The sequence below is a fragment of the Argiope bruennichi genome, chromosome 3 (assembly GCF_947563725.1).
Source record: "Argiope bruennichi chromosome 3, qqArgBrue1.1, whole genome shotgun sequence".
Taxonomy (NCBI): Eukaryota; Metazoa; Arthropoda; class Arachnida; order Araneae; family Araneidae; genus Argiope; species Argiope bruennichi.
The window spans coordinates 137,661,713-137,678,675 of NC_079153.1; the positions used below are offsets into that span (position 1 = coordinate 137,661,713).

The 16,963-nt window shown below is 30.5% G+C and overlaps 1 protein-coding gene across 3 annotated transcripts in view; it reads left to right on the top strand.

Moving 5' to 3' along the window:
* Positions 1–9,190: 9,190 nt before the first annotated feature.
* The window catches only part of LOC129963059 (nucleoporin p58/p45-like), a 37,266-nt gene continuing 29,493 nt past the window's right edge, over positions 9,191–16,963 (top strand). The window contains exons 1-4 of one of the 3 annotated variants that reach the window (XM_056077084.1): positions 9,191–9,391; positions 10,195–10,238; positions 12,177–12,482; positions 16,114–16,248. In XM_056077084.1, the coding sequence (XP_055933059.1) occupies positions 9,321–9,391; positions 10,195–10,238; positions 12,177–12,482; positions 16,114–16,248 (556 nt within the window). In that variant the 5' untranslated portion in view covers positions 9,191–9,320. Of the gene's footprint in view, positions 9,392–9,463; positions 9,844–10,194; positions 10,239–12,176; positions 12,483–16,113; positions 16,249–16,963 lie in introns of those variants that run through there. The other 2 variants (XM_056077086.1, XM_056077085.1) reach the window with 2 other exon arrangements.

Below are 16,963 nucleotides of genomic sequence, written 5' to 3' on the forward strand. Positions count from 1 at the left end.
GAGATTCTAATTTTTTAACAGCTAATGCAACAATAAATTTCATGTTGCAGTCACTGAAAGAACAGCACACATCACTATCTGAAGAATTATATATTACATTGAAAAATAGCACAGAAGAAAAGCATGCCGAAATAGAAAATGTCTTATGGTATTTACATAATTATAATGATTTTAAAAATGAAAATGGTAAAGAAGAAATGGGACTAACCAATTCAAATCTGATCAAGTTTATAGAAAATTTTCTTAAATTTTTTTACCCACAAAGTTATCAAAATTCAGAAGAATTCGGTACAGTTATCGAAGATTATGATGACACTAATGTCGATAGTGAAAAGGAATTGTCTCTTGAACAAAAATTAGAATTAACAATAAATAAAAAAATTTCAGCGAACCAAAATACAATGCAGAAATCAGCTATATCCAAAACCATCCGACGAGAAGTAGATTTATTTGAAGATGAGGAATTTAGAGGTAAATACTTGGAAAAAATATATCGCGCATTGCTAACAGTACCACGAACTAGCGTAGGTGCCGAAAGAGAATTTTCAATAGCTGGTAATTTTTGCACAAAATTACGTTCCAGACTTAATGACAGTCAATTGATACATTATGTTTTTTAAGATAACATTTCAAAAATTTGTAATAGTACCACAGACTGAATAGTGATATTTACACTTTTTTGTGGTTTAAATAAATAAGATGTCCCTTTACTTTTTTGTGATTATTTATATACTGTAATAATTTGTAAGTTACAAATTATTTTTTATGATATTTACACTCTCTGATTAAACTGGCAAGTAAAACAAAGAAACACCTGTGCTTTCTTTATTTATCTTATATTTCTATTACCGATATTAAAACCGGTATCCCGGTATTAAGATCTAAAAAATACCGAATACCGGTATTGAATTTTTGCTCCGATATTGCAATCCCTATATTCAATTCACTGATGTTGGGGAAAGCTCGATGTCTATAGAGTTGTCCATTGGAACTGATTATGCTGGAAATCTCTTCACAGGAAATATATGTCCCTTGTCATCTGGTTTGATTGCTGTCGAAGCTTATTTGGGGTGGAGTGTAATGGGCAAACCAAAAGCTGTTTTCAACAAAAACTCCTCTATATCTCTTTTTATTCAAAGTAATGACATTTCAGACCTGTGGTGACCAGAAATTCTAGGTATAATGTACCCATGTGAGACTGATAATTCAAAAGACTTAAAAAGTAAAGCTTTTGATTATTTTTGCAGAAATATAAAAATTGACATTTCCAGAAAGGATGGAAGATATGAGGTAAAGCTTCCCTGGATGCGCAGTCAAGATTAACTATCTACAAATAGAGACATTGTTGGGAAAGGGCTCGTTTCTACTAGCATGAAGTTGTTAAAGGGCGATCAATTTGAATTTTATGATACTGTCTTCGAAGAGTGGAAGAAAGAAAGTATTATAGAAGATTCTGAAGAGAGTCCTGGTCACTACCTACCTCATCGAGGAGTATTTAAAAATGATTCCACCACCAAAGTGCGATCAGTTTTTGACGCTTCATTCAAATCAAGAGGTAATCTCACATTGTTTGATGAAAGTTCCAAATTTTATAGAGACGATACCTTCAGTACTTATCAAATTTCGGGAGAAAACTTTTGGTGTTGTATCAGACACCAAAAAGGCATTTCTTTCAATATCTGTTGCTGAAGAAGATAGAAAATACTTGAAATTTGTGTGGTGGAAAAATGAGAGCAGAGATGCGACTAAAGTTTATCAGCCTGCCAGAGTAGTTTTTGGCCTGAATTGCAGCCCCTTTCTGTTGAGTGCTGTCATCCACCATCAAACAGTGTTATTTGGACCAGTGTTATCTTCTCCTTACCATGATACTGCTGTGAAGTTAAAGTACTCATTTTATGTCGACAATTGTGTGACATCTGTAGATTCAGAGCAGGAACTGCAACATTTAATTGAAGATTCCACAAAGCTGATGGCACAAGCCAAGTTTGACCTTAAAGTTTGGGAATTCACAGGAGAGGCAATTTCCTTAAAAGATCCCAAACCAACTCCTATTTTAGGACTTTAGTGGGAAAAATCAGAAGATGGGCTTTTTTGTGATAATTCTTTACTGGAAATGCCTCCCGATAGAATCACTAGACGTGTGATTTTATCTTATTCCAATAGAGTTTGTGATTCGATTGGTTTTACCTGTCCAGTCTCTTTGCAACCTAAAATATTATTGCAAGAGAGTTGGCGATCGAAACAAAACTGGGATTCAGAAGTCTCCACGGATATGAAGGAAAAATATTTCTTAAATGGATAGAAAATATTAAAATGTTGCATCTTGTGAAAAGATTTAGCAGCTATGTTTCTTCTTTTAGCTTTCACGTATTTTGCGATACTAACGGCATTTCATATGCAGCAGTTGTATTCATCCGATGCCAATCAGTCCATGGAACCTCTGTACAATTATTAGCTGCTAAATATAGAACAGTTCCATTAAAATCCATTACTATACCAAGACTGGAATTGCTTGCCTGTTGCATTGGAGCAAAACTCTTAAAATTTGTAAAAGAGAGTTTAAATATTGTAAATGTGAAAACACAGTTTGGGACCGACTCTACCACAGCTCTTCAATGGATCAGACGAGACGAACCTTGGAGTGTTTTTGTCCGCAATCGAGTGAATGAAATTCGGAAGCTGTCAAATATAGACGATTAGAGACATGTTCCAGGACCATTAAACCCCGCCGATTTACCCTCTCATGAATGCTCCATTTTGAAGCTTCCACGTTCTAAATGGTGGGAGGGACCCAAACAGTTACTCTTACGTGAGGATTTGTGGCCAGAATCTAATCACCATATTAATGAAGAGATTGTCTCTGTAGAAAAATGTGGCAAATCAATTAGTCTTGTAAACAACTCTCCTGTTACTGCGAGTTTTTTCTCTCGGTTTCCAGCTATACCAAAATAATTAAAATTTTGGATTGGATTTCAAGATTTCAGCATAATTCTAAGACCGAAAAGGAATCCAGAAAAGAGGGTTGTTTGACTATATCGGAAATAATCGGAAATAAATGAAGCAGAAAAAAGGATTATTAGGATGATTCAAGAAGAGTTTTTCACAGAAGAAAATCAGTTTGAGGTTTGAAGACCCTCAATGTCTTTAAAGATGAGGAGAGTACTTTAAGGATTAAAACAAAATTAACTGAGAAGGATGACTTGCAAAATTTTAGATACCTTATTCTTCTTCTTGGCAAACATAGGTTAGTAGAGCGTCTTGTCAGAGAGGCTCATATAGAAAACTGGAGTGCAGAGTGCATGCTGGAGTGCAGATTATACTATCAACATTTCGAGAAAATTTCTAGATTATAAAGGGAAGAAGAATCGTTCGTAGAGAAATTAACAAATGCTTAAGATGCAAGAGATACAATTCCAGGAACATACAGATCCAACCTATCGGCTTGCCTCAGGACAGAGTAGAAGAATCAGCTGCGTTTGAAGTGAACGGCGTAGATTTAGCTGGACCACTTACGCTTAGGGAGGTGAAAAATGTTAGATAGTTCTTTTCACATGCGCAGTATATCGAGAAATACACCTCGAACTAACATTGTCACTTGATACTAGATCCTTCCTCCTTTGTTTTCGGCGGTTCATAGCCAGACTAGACCGACCAAAGGGTATTTACAGCGATAATGATACTAACTTTGTAGGCGCTGAAAATTTGCTGCAAACACTGGATTGGAATGTGATCGAAAGAGAAACTTCTATCCAAAGAATAACATGGAAATTCATACCACCCTCTGCACCCTCGTGCGGTGGATTTTGAGAACGGATTGTACAAACGGCGAAAAAAAAACTTCTTAGACGTGTTTTAGGGAATGCCTGCTTGTACTATGAAGAGTTAGTTACTATCTTATGTGATTGTGAGTCGGTCATTAACTTCAGACCTCTTACGTACTTATCCGAAGATCCTAATGATTTCATTCTGCTCACTCCATTAATGTTTATACAAGATATTTCGACCGTGGGAGTGCCCGATTTAAAAGGCGTCTGAAATATCGACTAAATCTTATACAACACTTAAGAAACAGATTTCACCGTGAATATTTAGACATATTATTACAACCACGGAAGAAAAGCAATTATTATGAAGTAAAACCTGGAGAAATTGTCTTAATTGAAGTTGATGCAAAGAAAAGATTAATGTGGCCAATGACTAAAATTCTTGAAGTTTATCCAGGAAAGGATAAAAAAAACAGAGTAGTGCGATTGAAAGCACCAGGCGGTGAGATTGTTCGTCCTGTTCGTCGGATTTATCCCCTTTAGATAAAGTGTATGCAAGATGAAAGCGCTTTAAGTGAAAAACCTCTTACAACAAAAAGAGTTAGAACTGTAAAAGTGCCATCAAAAAATTTTGAGGACTTGAACAATGCAAATTACTTTGTATCCAATGCTTATTTACCTTATTTGCAGTTCGATTATTAATGAATAATCAAAGGTGGGAGTGTTCGGTAAATATCATAATGTAAATCTGTTAAGCAGACGATTCCTTTTCAGACATTTTATAACTGCTACTATTTTTATTTTGTTAAAATATTATTAAAAAGTAAAAGCAAAGGATTTTTTCTTTGATAAACATATTTTGTTAATATTATTTCGTTTATTTTTTATATAATAGCTAATGATCAATTGTCAACCTTCTGGAATCTGGCAATGTTTGTAAGATATGCTGTTAAGTTGAAAGAATAAACAAGCAGATGGAATTCTAAAATACTCGGAGTATTATCTTAGTTTTTAAGTTGCTCTGCAAGCTAAATTTGAAGCTTAAGAAAATGGGTAGTTTTCTAGAAAGCATGCAAAAGTAGCATTCTTCACAACAAGAGAAAGAAAATCATGCACATAGATCTGTACTAAAAGATCATCCCTACCAAATCTTATTTTCAACTGTTGAACCGCTTTAGAATAATTTTCAGATGTTATTGGAAAACTGGAAACCAATCTTGCAGCTTTAGATTCAGGAACAATCGCTTGATATAAATACTAGAATTTATCGATTTCAGATAACTCATCCAATTCATGAATTTTAGAAAAAATACTCCAAAATGTGAGGAATTCTTTCGGATCACCAGAAAATTTCTTTAATTCAAATTTCCGTAGTTTCAATTTCTCTGCATTGTTTTTTGAACATTATGAAACACGTCTGGAATTTTTATTCAAGAATGTCGCCACTTTCGATTTCAGTTCGAGATATCTATCTCGGTAATTTTCAGCCGCTTCAAAATTTGTTCTTCGCCAATGTTTGTTTCTTCGCCAAATTACGATAACGCGCCAAAGCTGGCAACCTCCAGACTGGCAAACTTATTATTTTTCGCCTTTATTATGTGTTATGATTGGACATTGCTCCCTCGCTTTTGAACATTTCGCAAAACACGGAACAAGACCGTTGTTGGCGATTTTTGAAAATTACGCAGAGGGTTAAACTCCGGTCGTACCTCAATGATTTCTATATGGTGGCTATTCTATATAATGGCGCTATACAGGCCAGACCGTTTGGCCTACAGTTATCAAATTTGGTACATGTATACCTTGGAGGTCGGAACGTGCACCTGGGGTCCCTTTTTTTTTAATTTTTAGTTAGAATTTTAATTATTAATTAAAAATGAACTTTCCCGCCAAAACAATATTTTCCTTTTCCCCACCGCCAAATGAGTGAGGCTTCAGTTTTCCCCCCACGCTAATGAGGTTAGGCTTAACATTTTTCGGCCGATTATTTAAATGATTCTGTTTGTTTTCTTAATGTCTGATGCATTTAAAATTAAACATTGTTAATTAATCGATCTGCTCATGATGAATCTGAGAAAATTTTGTTGACAAATTTTTGAGATATTAAATAAGAAAGATATTCTTTAGTGCCCATAAAGTTTAAACGCTCAGTGACTCTGATTGTGATTCTGTTTTCAGTAATCATATTATATAAAAAACTCTTTGTTTCAGTAAAAATATTATTATATTAATTGCAGATTAATCCTTTCCACTTTAATTTAATGCATAAATTCAACGGGAGCTAACAGAAAATTAGAGCGATACATATTACGTTATGATTTAAGGCCTTTATAATATTATGAGTGAATTATATGACTACCAAAATTTGAAGTTTAAAAATATTTTGATGAAGAAGCTATTAAAGTAGGAATTGCATAAAATATTTAATTATTAAAATTTTAACGAACATTAAGATTGGCGAACCGGCTGGTCGCCAAAGGCGGCTAGTATTCTATAAATCACTCACCAGATTAAAGTATCCTGTCGCGAACGCCACAAAAGTTACATCTGATTTCGTTTCAGAAGTGTTTCGATATATCAGGCCCTTTAACCCATTAACCGCTGCTGTTGCTTTGACGCAACGGTCAATATAAATAAATATAAAAAAAAACGATTAAACAAATTTTTGAATAAATTACAGTTTTATGCTAAAGAATAGCACTACTAACAAATCAGTGAAAAAATTAACTTAAAAATATTATTTTACACCTAATAATTGATGTTTTACTTTAAGTATTTTATTTTTTGTTCAAATTTCCAAACTCATTTTTTTTTCGAAAAAATAAAAATTAAAAACAAATTGGGGTTTGGTTGTGAAATACATTACGATGGAAAAGAAAGGAACCTCAACCAAAAAATGAAGAAAAAGCTTCAATTGATCGCATCAAACGAACCATAGAAGATAAAACTAGTGCAGATATTTTCAATCTTTTTTTTTTTTATTCAGATGTTTTGTCTACTTCTTGTGGAACAGACAAATTCATATGCTCATTAGAAAAATCGTCCGGATGTTACAGTGACCGAAGCCTATATAAGAAGATTCATAGGGATACTTCTTCTTAGTGGATACCATTCTTTGCCTCAAGAAGAAATGTATTGGTCGCTTGATAGAGACATCTATCAAGCGATTGTAGCCTGTAGTTCGAAATGCAATGTCGCGGCTACAATACAGAAATATAAAACAGAATTTGCACTTGGCAGATAATACTGCAATTGATATCAACGATAAATTGTATAAAGTAAGACCGTAGTGAAATTTATTAAATACAAAATTTCAACAATTTGGTGTTTTTTTCCCATGATTTGTGTATAGATGAACAGATGATTCCGTACAGAGGTAAACATTCTGCAAAAATGTTTTTAAAAGGAAAACCTATAAGGTTTGGTTATAAATCCTGTACTTTAGTTTTTTCACGTGGTTATGTGTTCAAATTTGACATTTATACAGGTAAATCAGTTGGATCCAACTCATCAGAATACGAAGAATTTGCCCTTGGTGGGAGCATTGTTTTAAATTTGCTCAATTTGAGTGAAACTCCCATAAATCATACCAACTACTTTGGCAATTTCTTTACCTCGTTTTCTCTACTCTCCAAGCTAAAATTTCTAAATTGTAATGTCCCGGGAACTATTAGAGAAAAATCGCCTCGATAAATGTTCGTTAGAAGACGTAAAAAGCATTGAAAAAAAAAAGAAAAGAAAAAAGGAAAGGGGTTATTATGATTTTCAATACGAAGAAAACAAAAATATACTTGTTGTTCGGTGGAATGACAACTCTGTTGTGACAATAGGGTCAACGTTTGGACAAACTGAACCATTAAAAAATGTTTCTCGATACTCTAAAAATCAGAAGAAAAAAATATTAATATCTCAACCTCACTGCATTGAGTAATATAATCAGAAAATGGGTGATGTATATTTGTGTGACAATTTTGTTTCCAATTACAGAATTAGGTTTCGTGGCAAAAAAATGGTGGTGGCCAATTTTTTCAAATTTCATCGATGTTGCACTAACAAATGCTTGGAGAATATCAAGATTTTCTGAAGAAGGAAGTGAAAAGTCACTGTTGGATTTTAGACGAGAGGTTGTGCTTCATCTGTTACAGACGCCCTTGGATAGTGATATAAATAAGAAAAGATCAGCTACAGGATGTACGAGCAAATTCAGCTTTACAAACCCAATACCCGAAGGACATTTTATTGTTAAGTCTACAGCCAGTGGAAGACTCCGTTGCAAGTATTGCACAGCCGAACTAATGTTTTAAACAAACTGCAATTTTTGTGAAGTTGCTTTATACCACAATTGTAGTAAAGCATATCATACTTGAAGTTTATATCACCTTATTCTTACATAATAAGCTTGTCAACTACATTTATTTCTTAGTTTTTTAATAAATTAAAATTTTTAAAGAAGTGTTTTGACTATTTTACACCCTTTAATAAGCTCACAAAAATTTCTAGTTTTTAAAACGTGAAGAAAATGCGGCGTAGTGCTCGGTGATAACGATAAACATTCGTACTTCTTTTCCGCTGACGTTGCGTCAACGGAACACCTTATATTTTTAAAGGTATGTGCAATTTCCTTATTTTTACATTAAATTACTATTATAAGAGGTCAAAATAATAACTTGTAATGTTTGCATCGAAAACAAATAATGATTTTGAGTTTTGACGTTTAATGGGTTAAATCTACTCGATTTCTTCTTTAATTTGATGAATTACTCAAAAAGATGATAAAATCTATCAGTAAATACAGGCATTTTAAAATCTTTATTTAATTTAGACGCAACATATTTTTATCAATTCACACTCAAAACACGGCTGTGTACAATGCTTATATACAATCAGTTACGAAACATATTGATGGAACAAGAGCACGCAGGCTCGTGAAAGTCCGTTCACTTCAGTTTGTTTTTAAGTGTGGACAGTCTTCTTCACAACCTGTAAGGCACGCTTCAGATTATTATATTTGGCGCAGCATAGCCAGTTTTGGCTCTTGCGCCATAAAAATCCAATATCCAATCCAGATTATTATATTCGTTAATACCCACTCTCCATACCACTGTTCCGAAGCAATAAAGACTTTTGCTGAGGAAATTCTCAACTTTTTGCTGTCGGGAGAAGTGGGCAAACGGCCACAGATGGAGGGCTGTCCTTTTTCTGAGTGATATTACAATCTTCCTCTTCGTTTCTCTGTGAACAAACCACTATTCTGAGTGATTTGTAATCCAAAATAGCAAGTTCCTCACAGTTATTCGCCAACGAGAATTGCAGGATCCACACAGTTCCGAGAATAGTTGGATCTACATAGTGATTCGCAAATGAACGACCTATTCAAAAATTGTGATTTGATCAAATCGTTCTCTTAGATTATCCGTTCTTTTCGTCACTTTCGTTCACCAACGGAGTGATGACATTCCTGTATTGAGTGTTAATAGTTTCATTCAAATCTCCATTTCCCGTGGACTTTTATTTTTGGTTTGAATCGTAGTTTGTTTCTGTCACATTTTTTGAAAAATGAGTGTATTTGGTGGAGGTGATCAACAAAATACTTCTTTCGGAAAATTATCTTTTGGAGCTACTACAAGGTTTTAGTTTTAATTAGTTGTTTTTTTATACAAACGACAGATTTCTGTATTTTTTTTTTTTTTTACTTCCAAGCAGATTTTTAGTCTCTTAAGAATTGCAATTTGAAAATGCGTGGCATTTTTACCTGAGAATATTTATGCATTCCTAACTCTAAAACCCGTTTTTTATTTGAGTTTGGAGCGAAGTTTTGAATAAAGGAAGATATTATTGACTTATAAAAATAAAATATAGCGTGCAACTATGTTTAAACCAACAGTATAAAATTTACTGTTGGTAAAGCATTCATGGTGTAGATGCGTTTATTCATTTAAATTTAGATGATCGCTAATAATTAATTTTAATTTTTGTTTCCATTAGTAACGAGGAAGAACATTCACAATGTTAGCCCTATTGCAGTAATTGCTCATTAAATGTTTGAGCTTATCTCAGAAGTGCTCCTTTGTGTTAGAATGTAAGAATTGTTATGATATTTCTCCTCTTTATATAAATGCTGCTAGTTTTGTCTTAGGTAAATAACAATAGAGAATTGTTATAAAAATGTGCATTAGCAGATAAATTTCTTTCCCTTTTTAAAAAGATTTTAGAATCGATACTAATTAACCAATTTTTGTAATATTTACGAGAAAAGTATCAGGAATGTATATTTCCATGAATGTTTGTTTCCTGTATCGTTAAAAGTTACAATTTACTATATATATTTGAAATAAGTATTGATGAAATAATTTTTTTTAGCTGTGATAATTAATTTTTATTTAATCTTCTTTTCCTGTTACATGAGTAATTTATATAATTTTTTTTCCAGTACTGCACCAACTAGCCTAACTTCACAAGCTTCTGGTGTTTTGGGTGAGCATTATTTATATACATAATACATGAAGCATATTTTTCTTACAATTTGGTTTATTTATTTGAATTTATTTTGCTATTGTGAAATTTTTCTTTCTTAACCACTACAAGGTAATAAAAATTCTAGAAAAAACATTTCTCTGAATTATTAAATATATGCTCCTTTAACTTATCTTTTCATTTTTTTATCATGTCATTTACAAAATTTGTAATATGAGTATTGCATTGGTTGTGTTTTTTAATTTGCGAGTTAATTAAATAAAAAGAATTACATGTTTTCTGGATTATCATGAAAATGAATAAAAAAATTAAATTAACATATATATTATGATCTGAAAGCAGTGAATTTCATAGTATGATGATATTAATTTGTAAGGTAGACAATAAATTTTCATACAGTTATGCGTCAACAGATATTATAAAAGTTTGTAGTCACCTTCCATCAATTTAATTTTTTTTTTTTGCTTGATCTGCATATTTTTAGATTTATGCTTAACCTTATTAATTTCCCTAGCACACACTTAATTATTTCATCATTATCAAAAGAGTATGATAAGAACAGAATTATCTGCAGCCATCTAAATTTTTTCTTCAAGAACTTGAATCTGTTCTGAATAAATTTAGATTCGTTAAGCTCAAAATGGAAAAAGTAATCCAATTTGTTATAGTTGAACTTTATTCAGATTTTAACCAATTTTATATATATATATATTGTAGATTTAAATTTCTTATTTAAATCTAGCCCTTCAAAAGTACTATTACTTTAATATTGTCAGCTGTAATTTTTTTTTTTTTTTTTACAACTAAGAAAATCTTAGTGATAAGAACTGAATTTCTACTTTTCTTAAAATAAGTTTTTACTACATTTGGCATTAACTTATGTTTGCCGAGCTTAATGCAATTTTGCTATCACTAAATAATTTCATTTATTTTGATGCATTACCATCTCCTAATTTAAAACCTATTATTACCAATATTATTACCAATACTCCTATTATTACCAATATTTTCTTTTTTTATTTTGTGTCGGTAAATGATAACTTTTCTGTTATCATTATATGATATTTTTATTCAATCTTGATTAGAATGTTAGTAAACTGTATAAATAGAGAAGATTACATTAAAAGAAAATAGATTATTTCATTCATAAGTACTCTGCCAATATGCGCGTGATTTTATTCTACATCTTTCATGAATAAATTTGGATAATCAGTTCTGGACGAGCACATATCATCTAGTATATTGTATATGTTGATTAGAATGTTTGCAAAAATTGAGTAAATATTTTTTTAAAAAATTTATCAGAAACCTAATAATAAAAAGACTTTTTCTTTCTAAATAGGAAATTTTTATTCTTCCTTGATTTTCATAAGAATGAGTTGAACACTATATTTTGCACATTATTAGGGATTACTTGCAGTACACACACACAAAAAATAATTCTGAAAAATTTGGACTTCTAAAAAAAGTCAGGAAATTTTTTTTGTAAAATCTGGGAAATAATAGGGAAATTCAAACAGTAGAAGTACTGGCCATCATGTAAATAACTTGAACATTTAACCTCGCCAACCATTGTGGTCTCACTAATAGAAAAACTTTATTTTACATTAAATTACTGTTAAAACATTCTTTGATAAAGCATACATTGGTGGAATCTGTTTTTTAATTTTTCAACTTTATTTATATTATTATAAATTAGAATTTTGTTATTTGTTACTCTTCTGTTATTTAATACTGTTGTTTAGTAATACATTTTTTTTTTTTTTGTATAAAAATGCTTATGCTTTGTTAATTTTTCAATAAACAGAGCTGTTTCTTTTCATATTTGATTACTGATCTTACTTAGATTTTAATAAATCTTTAAAATGTTGAAATAAAATTCAAATTTAAATATTGCATTTGGTATACATAAATTCAGAAACAGTATCTTTTTACAAGGCTCTACACCTTTTGGAGGATTTGGAACTACAACTTCATCTACTCCTTTTGGGGGATTTGCCTCAACAACAGCTACTACTGCTTCTCAATTTAGTGGTTTCGGAGCTACAACTACTTCCAGCACTCCCTTTGGAGGATTTGGAACTGCAACTACAACAAGTGCTACAAGTCTTTTTGGCGTTTCACAAGCAGCTCCTACATTTTCTTCATCCTTATTTCCTTCTGCTACTACATCTACCTCATCATTTCCAACATTAGGGCAAACTTCCACTACTCAACCAGCAGGAGGAGGAGGTTTTTCTTTTGGTGATTAAATTTTTCTCCTTGGATTTTAATAGAAATGTTGAATGTTTAATAGAATATTGAATGTTTATTGCTATATTAATTGCAATTTTGAATATCTATTCTTTAAAGTGATAATTTGCCAAAATTATTTGTAACTTCCAAAACATGAATGTATTGAATAGAAATGTCTTTTTATTGAATTAAATAAGCAGATTAAAAGCTTGTTAAGAAATGTGGACATCAAGGTTATGATAGAATGTTATCAATCTTGTCTTTTGTAGAAAGAAAAGTAATTCTCAATTTTTTAGAATTTTTGATGTATTAAAATATACTTTGAATATTGTTCTATGTTTCTTAACTTTGAATATTATTCTTTTTTAAATGTAAGATTAAAAGATTTTAAACTTTTCCAAAGAATGAACTTGTATTTCGAACGTTTACTAAACACTCGTATCTTTTTACATATTCATCATTCTATTCAGATTCTTTAGTAATATGTTGAACACTATCAGAAGATAGTAATGAAATAAGTTGAGTTACTCAGTTTTTAATAGGCATATTCATGATTTTAATATGATGCTTGAAATATGCTAGAAATGGACATATTTTTTTTCAGGGCTAAAACATGCTATGATATTGTAAATTTAGGTTACAGGTTGGTCAGATTACTGCACAGGTTCTACGTGGTATATTCTTGAGACTCTTGCTTCAGATTTAAGTTTTCGAGTTTATAGTGTCTAATTTATACCTTTTGACAATCTTTCCACTCTTCCATGTTCTCTTTTCAATTGTTTGGCTATAGTTTGATTCTTTTTACATCTTGTTCCTTTCTTATGTTCACTTTTGCTGCTCTTGTCTAATGTACCATGTAATTTCTGTGTGAATTCCTTATTTTATTTGGGATTTCCAGTAAATAATTTACCTTATTGAACACCTTATGCTTGAGTTTTACAAATAAACATGAATCTTTTACCAATACTTTTATATCAAGTTTCTTACTTTTAATAAGATTCTGTAATGAGCAAGTTACCTTTCATCAATTATTATTAAAATTTTCTACAAATTCAATTTTTCATATCATAATTATATCAAAAAATAAATTTTTTAAAGAACTTTCTTGTTAATCTAACAGCATATCCTTCTATTTAATTATATTAATTTGAAATAATTAATCAAATTAAATATAATTGCTTTTTTTATCTCGGAAAAGTTCTCAATGAAAACACAATAGATATTCATCGTGAAATATCATATATTTCATTAATTTTTCCTTCAACTTGTAAGTTCATGTATAATATTATCACAAATCATAAAAACTTATAAAATCTCTTTTTCAAAAGTAAGATGCTTATAAAATCAGATAATTTGTTGAAATCTGAAATTACACCACTTATATGGTGAAGAATGTCAAGACTTCTTCTTTATTTGTGTGAAAGAATAGAATATGATGGGAACATTCAGTCTAGAGAAACAGCGTGTTGTTGTTGGTGTTGTTTAGTTTACTATACTTCTATTTTCAAAGTATCGTACAAAGGCTATTAGTGATTCCCCCTTTCACCCCACACACACAATTTTTTTTTTTTTTTTTTTTAATTCTGCATATTTTTAAAAAGTTTCCTACATTAATTTTAACCTTTCAGAATAAAACTAAAAGTTTGGTTAGTTCATTTTTGCAATTTATATGTGGTTGCTACTCTATCTAATTCCATTGATATTTTAAATTTACTATACCATTAAACAAAATGTAAATATTTTTTCTCCCATCTGTAACATGGAGGTTTTCTGTATTTGAAAATAGAGAATTTACGAAACTGATAAAAATTTACAGAATTCATTCATTCCATCTTTTTTTAACATTTTAATAGAAATTTTTTAAATACAATAAAGTAAACTGTAGTGATAAAAACCAAATTTCCACTTTTCTTTGTATAATATAATTTGATTTATCATTCTGCTCATGTGCAGGGGGTTTTTTACTGTTTGGCGAGATAAAATTTTATGCAATTTTGCTGGCACTGAATAACTTTTTATTTTGATGCAATATTACTTCCTTTTAGTTTAAAAGTATATACTATTTTTGTCAATATTTTCATGTAGCTATTTTTTTTTTTTAAATTTTTTTAGTAAATCATAACTTCTCTGTTATTCTCATATGATATTTATTATTTAGTCTTGATTTGAGTTTAATGAAGCAGTATAAATAGGAAATAGATTATTTCATTCTTAAGTGCTCTGCCAATATGCATGTGATTTTGTATTACCTCTTTCATGAATAAATTTGGATAATCAGTTCTGAGAAAATCCCATCTGATGGAGCACATATCTTATATTGTTTATGTTGATTAGTGTGTATGAAAAAACTTAGTACAAATATTATAAAATTACAAAATTATGTTTATCTGAAACCTAAAGGATAAAATGATTTTTTTTTTGTTTCCTAAATATCAAATTTTTATTCTTTATTAATTTTTGTAAGAAAGAGTAGAATACTATTTTTTGCATACTATTACAAATAAATAACAGGAAAAGGGCAAGGGAAAAAAAAAACAGTATTGCTGGCCATTCTGACAGAAGAACCAAATAGTATTTGGAATTGAAATTTCAGCTTTGCAATTTAAAATGTAAATTTAAAATATTTTTATGGCATTCTATTTCCAGTTCATTTGTTTTAATGTGAATAAAAATTTTTTTAATTGTATTGTCTCTTGCATTTTCTTCATTCTGCAAAGCACTGGTCAAAATTAATATTAAGATATTCTTATGGAAACTTTTTTTTAATGAATTTTATTATACCTAAATTGTGAATGTGTTTATGAATTCAGTATCTTTTAGTAATTTATATGAAATTAACAATTACAATTAATGTGTTAGAACTAACTGTAAAGATATTTGCATTGTGATCTGAAAGTCCACTTTGAGCTGCATATTTTAGCTTATTGACTGAAACTGCATAACAAATCTCTTTAATGCTTTTTCCTTAAACATTTGGGTGCAGTTAGCAAAAAAAAAAAAAAAAAAAAAGCATGCATTTGAAATTTAATAGTGGAAATATTTTATTTAAATGTATTAATTGCATTTCTGCATCTAAGGTATTATTATGTATCTTGAATTTTTCAAAAAAAAAAAAAAAAAAGTAATTGAAAAGGCCCTTGAATTTCTTTTCTTCAGTATAGATGGGAATCCTGATTAGTGCCAATAGCATCTGGTATCTAACTCTATGAATAATCAAAGACTTTTTCATGGAAGTTGAAACCTAGTAGTTTTTCTATAACAATAAAAAAAAATCAGAGAAATATAATATTAATTATTATATTAACAATGAAGTAAATGGTTGCATTAGCAATCTGTTTAGCTCTTTTTATTTGTATTGTCATAATATGGCATTTACCATGATGAAAAAAACTTATTGCAAAACAATGGACTAACAATTGCATTTCTAAAGTAATTTTGTTTTATATGGAATGAATTGAAATTCTTTGAATAACAAAATAATTCATATTAAGTGCTTTTAAAAATATTTATTAAGAACTATGTCATTCAATATATATGAAGAAATTCTTTCAAAAGGTTGTAAGTTTTAAAAAAAATAAATTGTGCATATTTTTTAAGAATAACATTTAAAATGCTTTTTGAATATGAATTTTTTTCCTAGGTGGATTTGGAAATACTTCTACCAGTTCCGTAACATTTGGAACAGGTTCTCTAGTGCCTGCATCTAGTATTGCACCAACACCATCTTCTGTAGGTCTTGGTGGAGTAGATTTGCAAAATTCATCTTGTTTAAGTGGTATGAAATTTTATTTAGTTGTAATAAAAATAATTCTGAATGTAACCAAAGTGGCACATCATTTTTATAGAGATACTTATGATATTATAGTATTACTAGCTGACTCGGCAAACGTTGTTCTGCCTTATAAATTATTTTTATTGAATATTTTGGTTGTTAACAAATATATTGTAAGTGTGTAAGGATGGGATCTATGACAGAAAGAGGAATGGAGCACTGTAGATGATGATCGCCGACAAAAACTAAAAAACACCAACCATTCATTTTCTCAGTGTATTTCATTAATGTAACGAACATATACATTGTTAGAACTCTTAAAAGTGTAAAAAGTAATATTTTTTGTCCTAAAGTATAAAAATGAAATAAGGGAAATCAATATTCATTTCGAAGAGCAATTGAGTGTACGATATTTTTTCTCAGTCTGTTTTTAGCCAACACAAATAAGCTCGATAGTTTGCCCATGCGAGAACATGCCACGTGCGAAAAACATGGTGTGCCCAAATCTAAGCTGCAAACAGGCATCGTTTGGTCTTGCGACTTATTGATTGTCACTGAAAATGCGAATCTAATAGGAAATTGAACGTGTTTGAATTCAATTGGCACATCTGTGAGAATCACTGGAATTTGTGGCAGCAAAAAATTTCGGAATTTGCCATTCAAAATGGTGGTTTCGACAACGTTTTTCATCAATTTTTTAATGACCAATCGCGTGTCA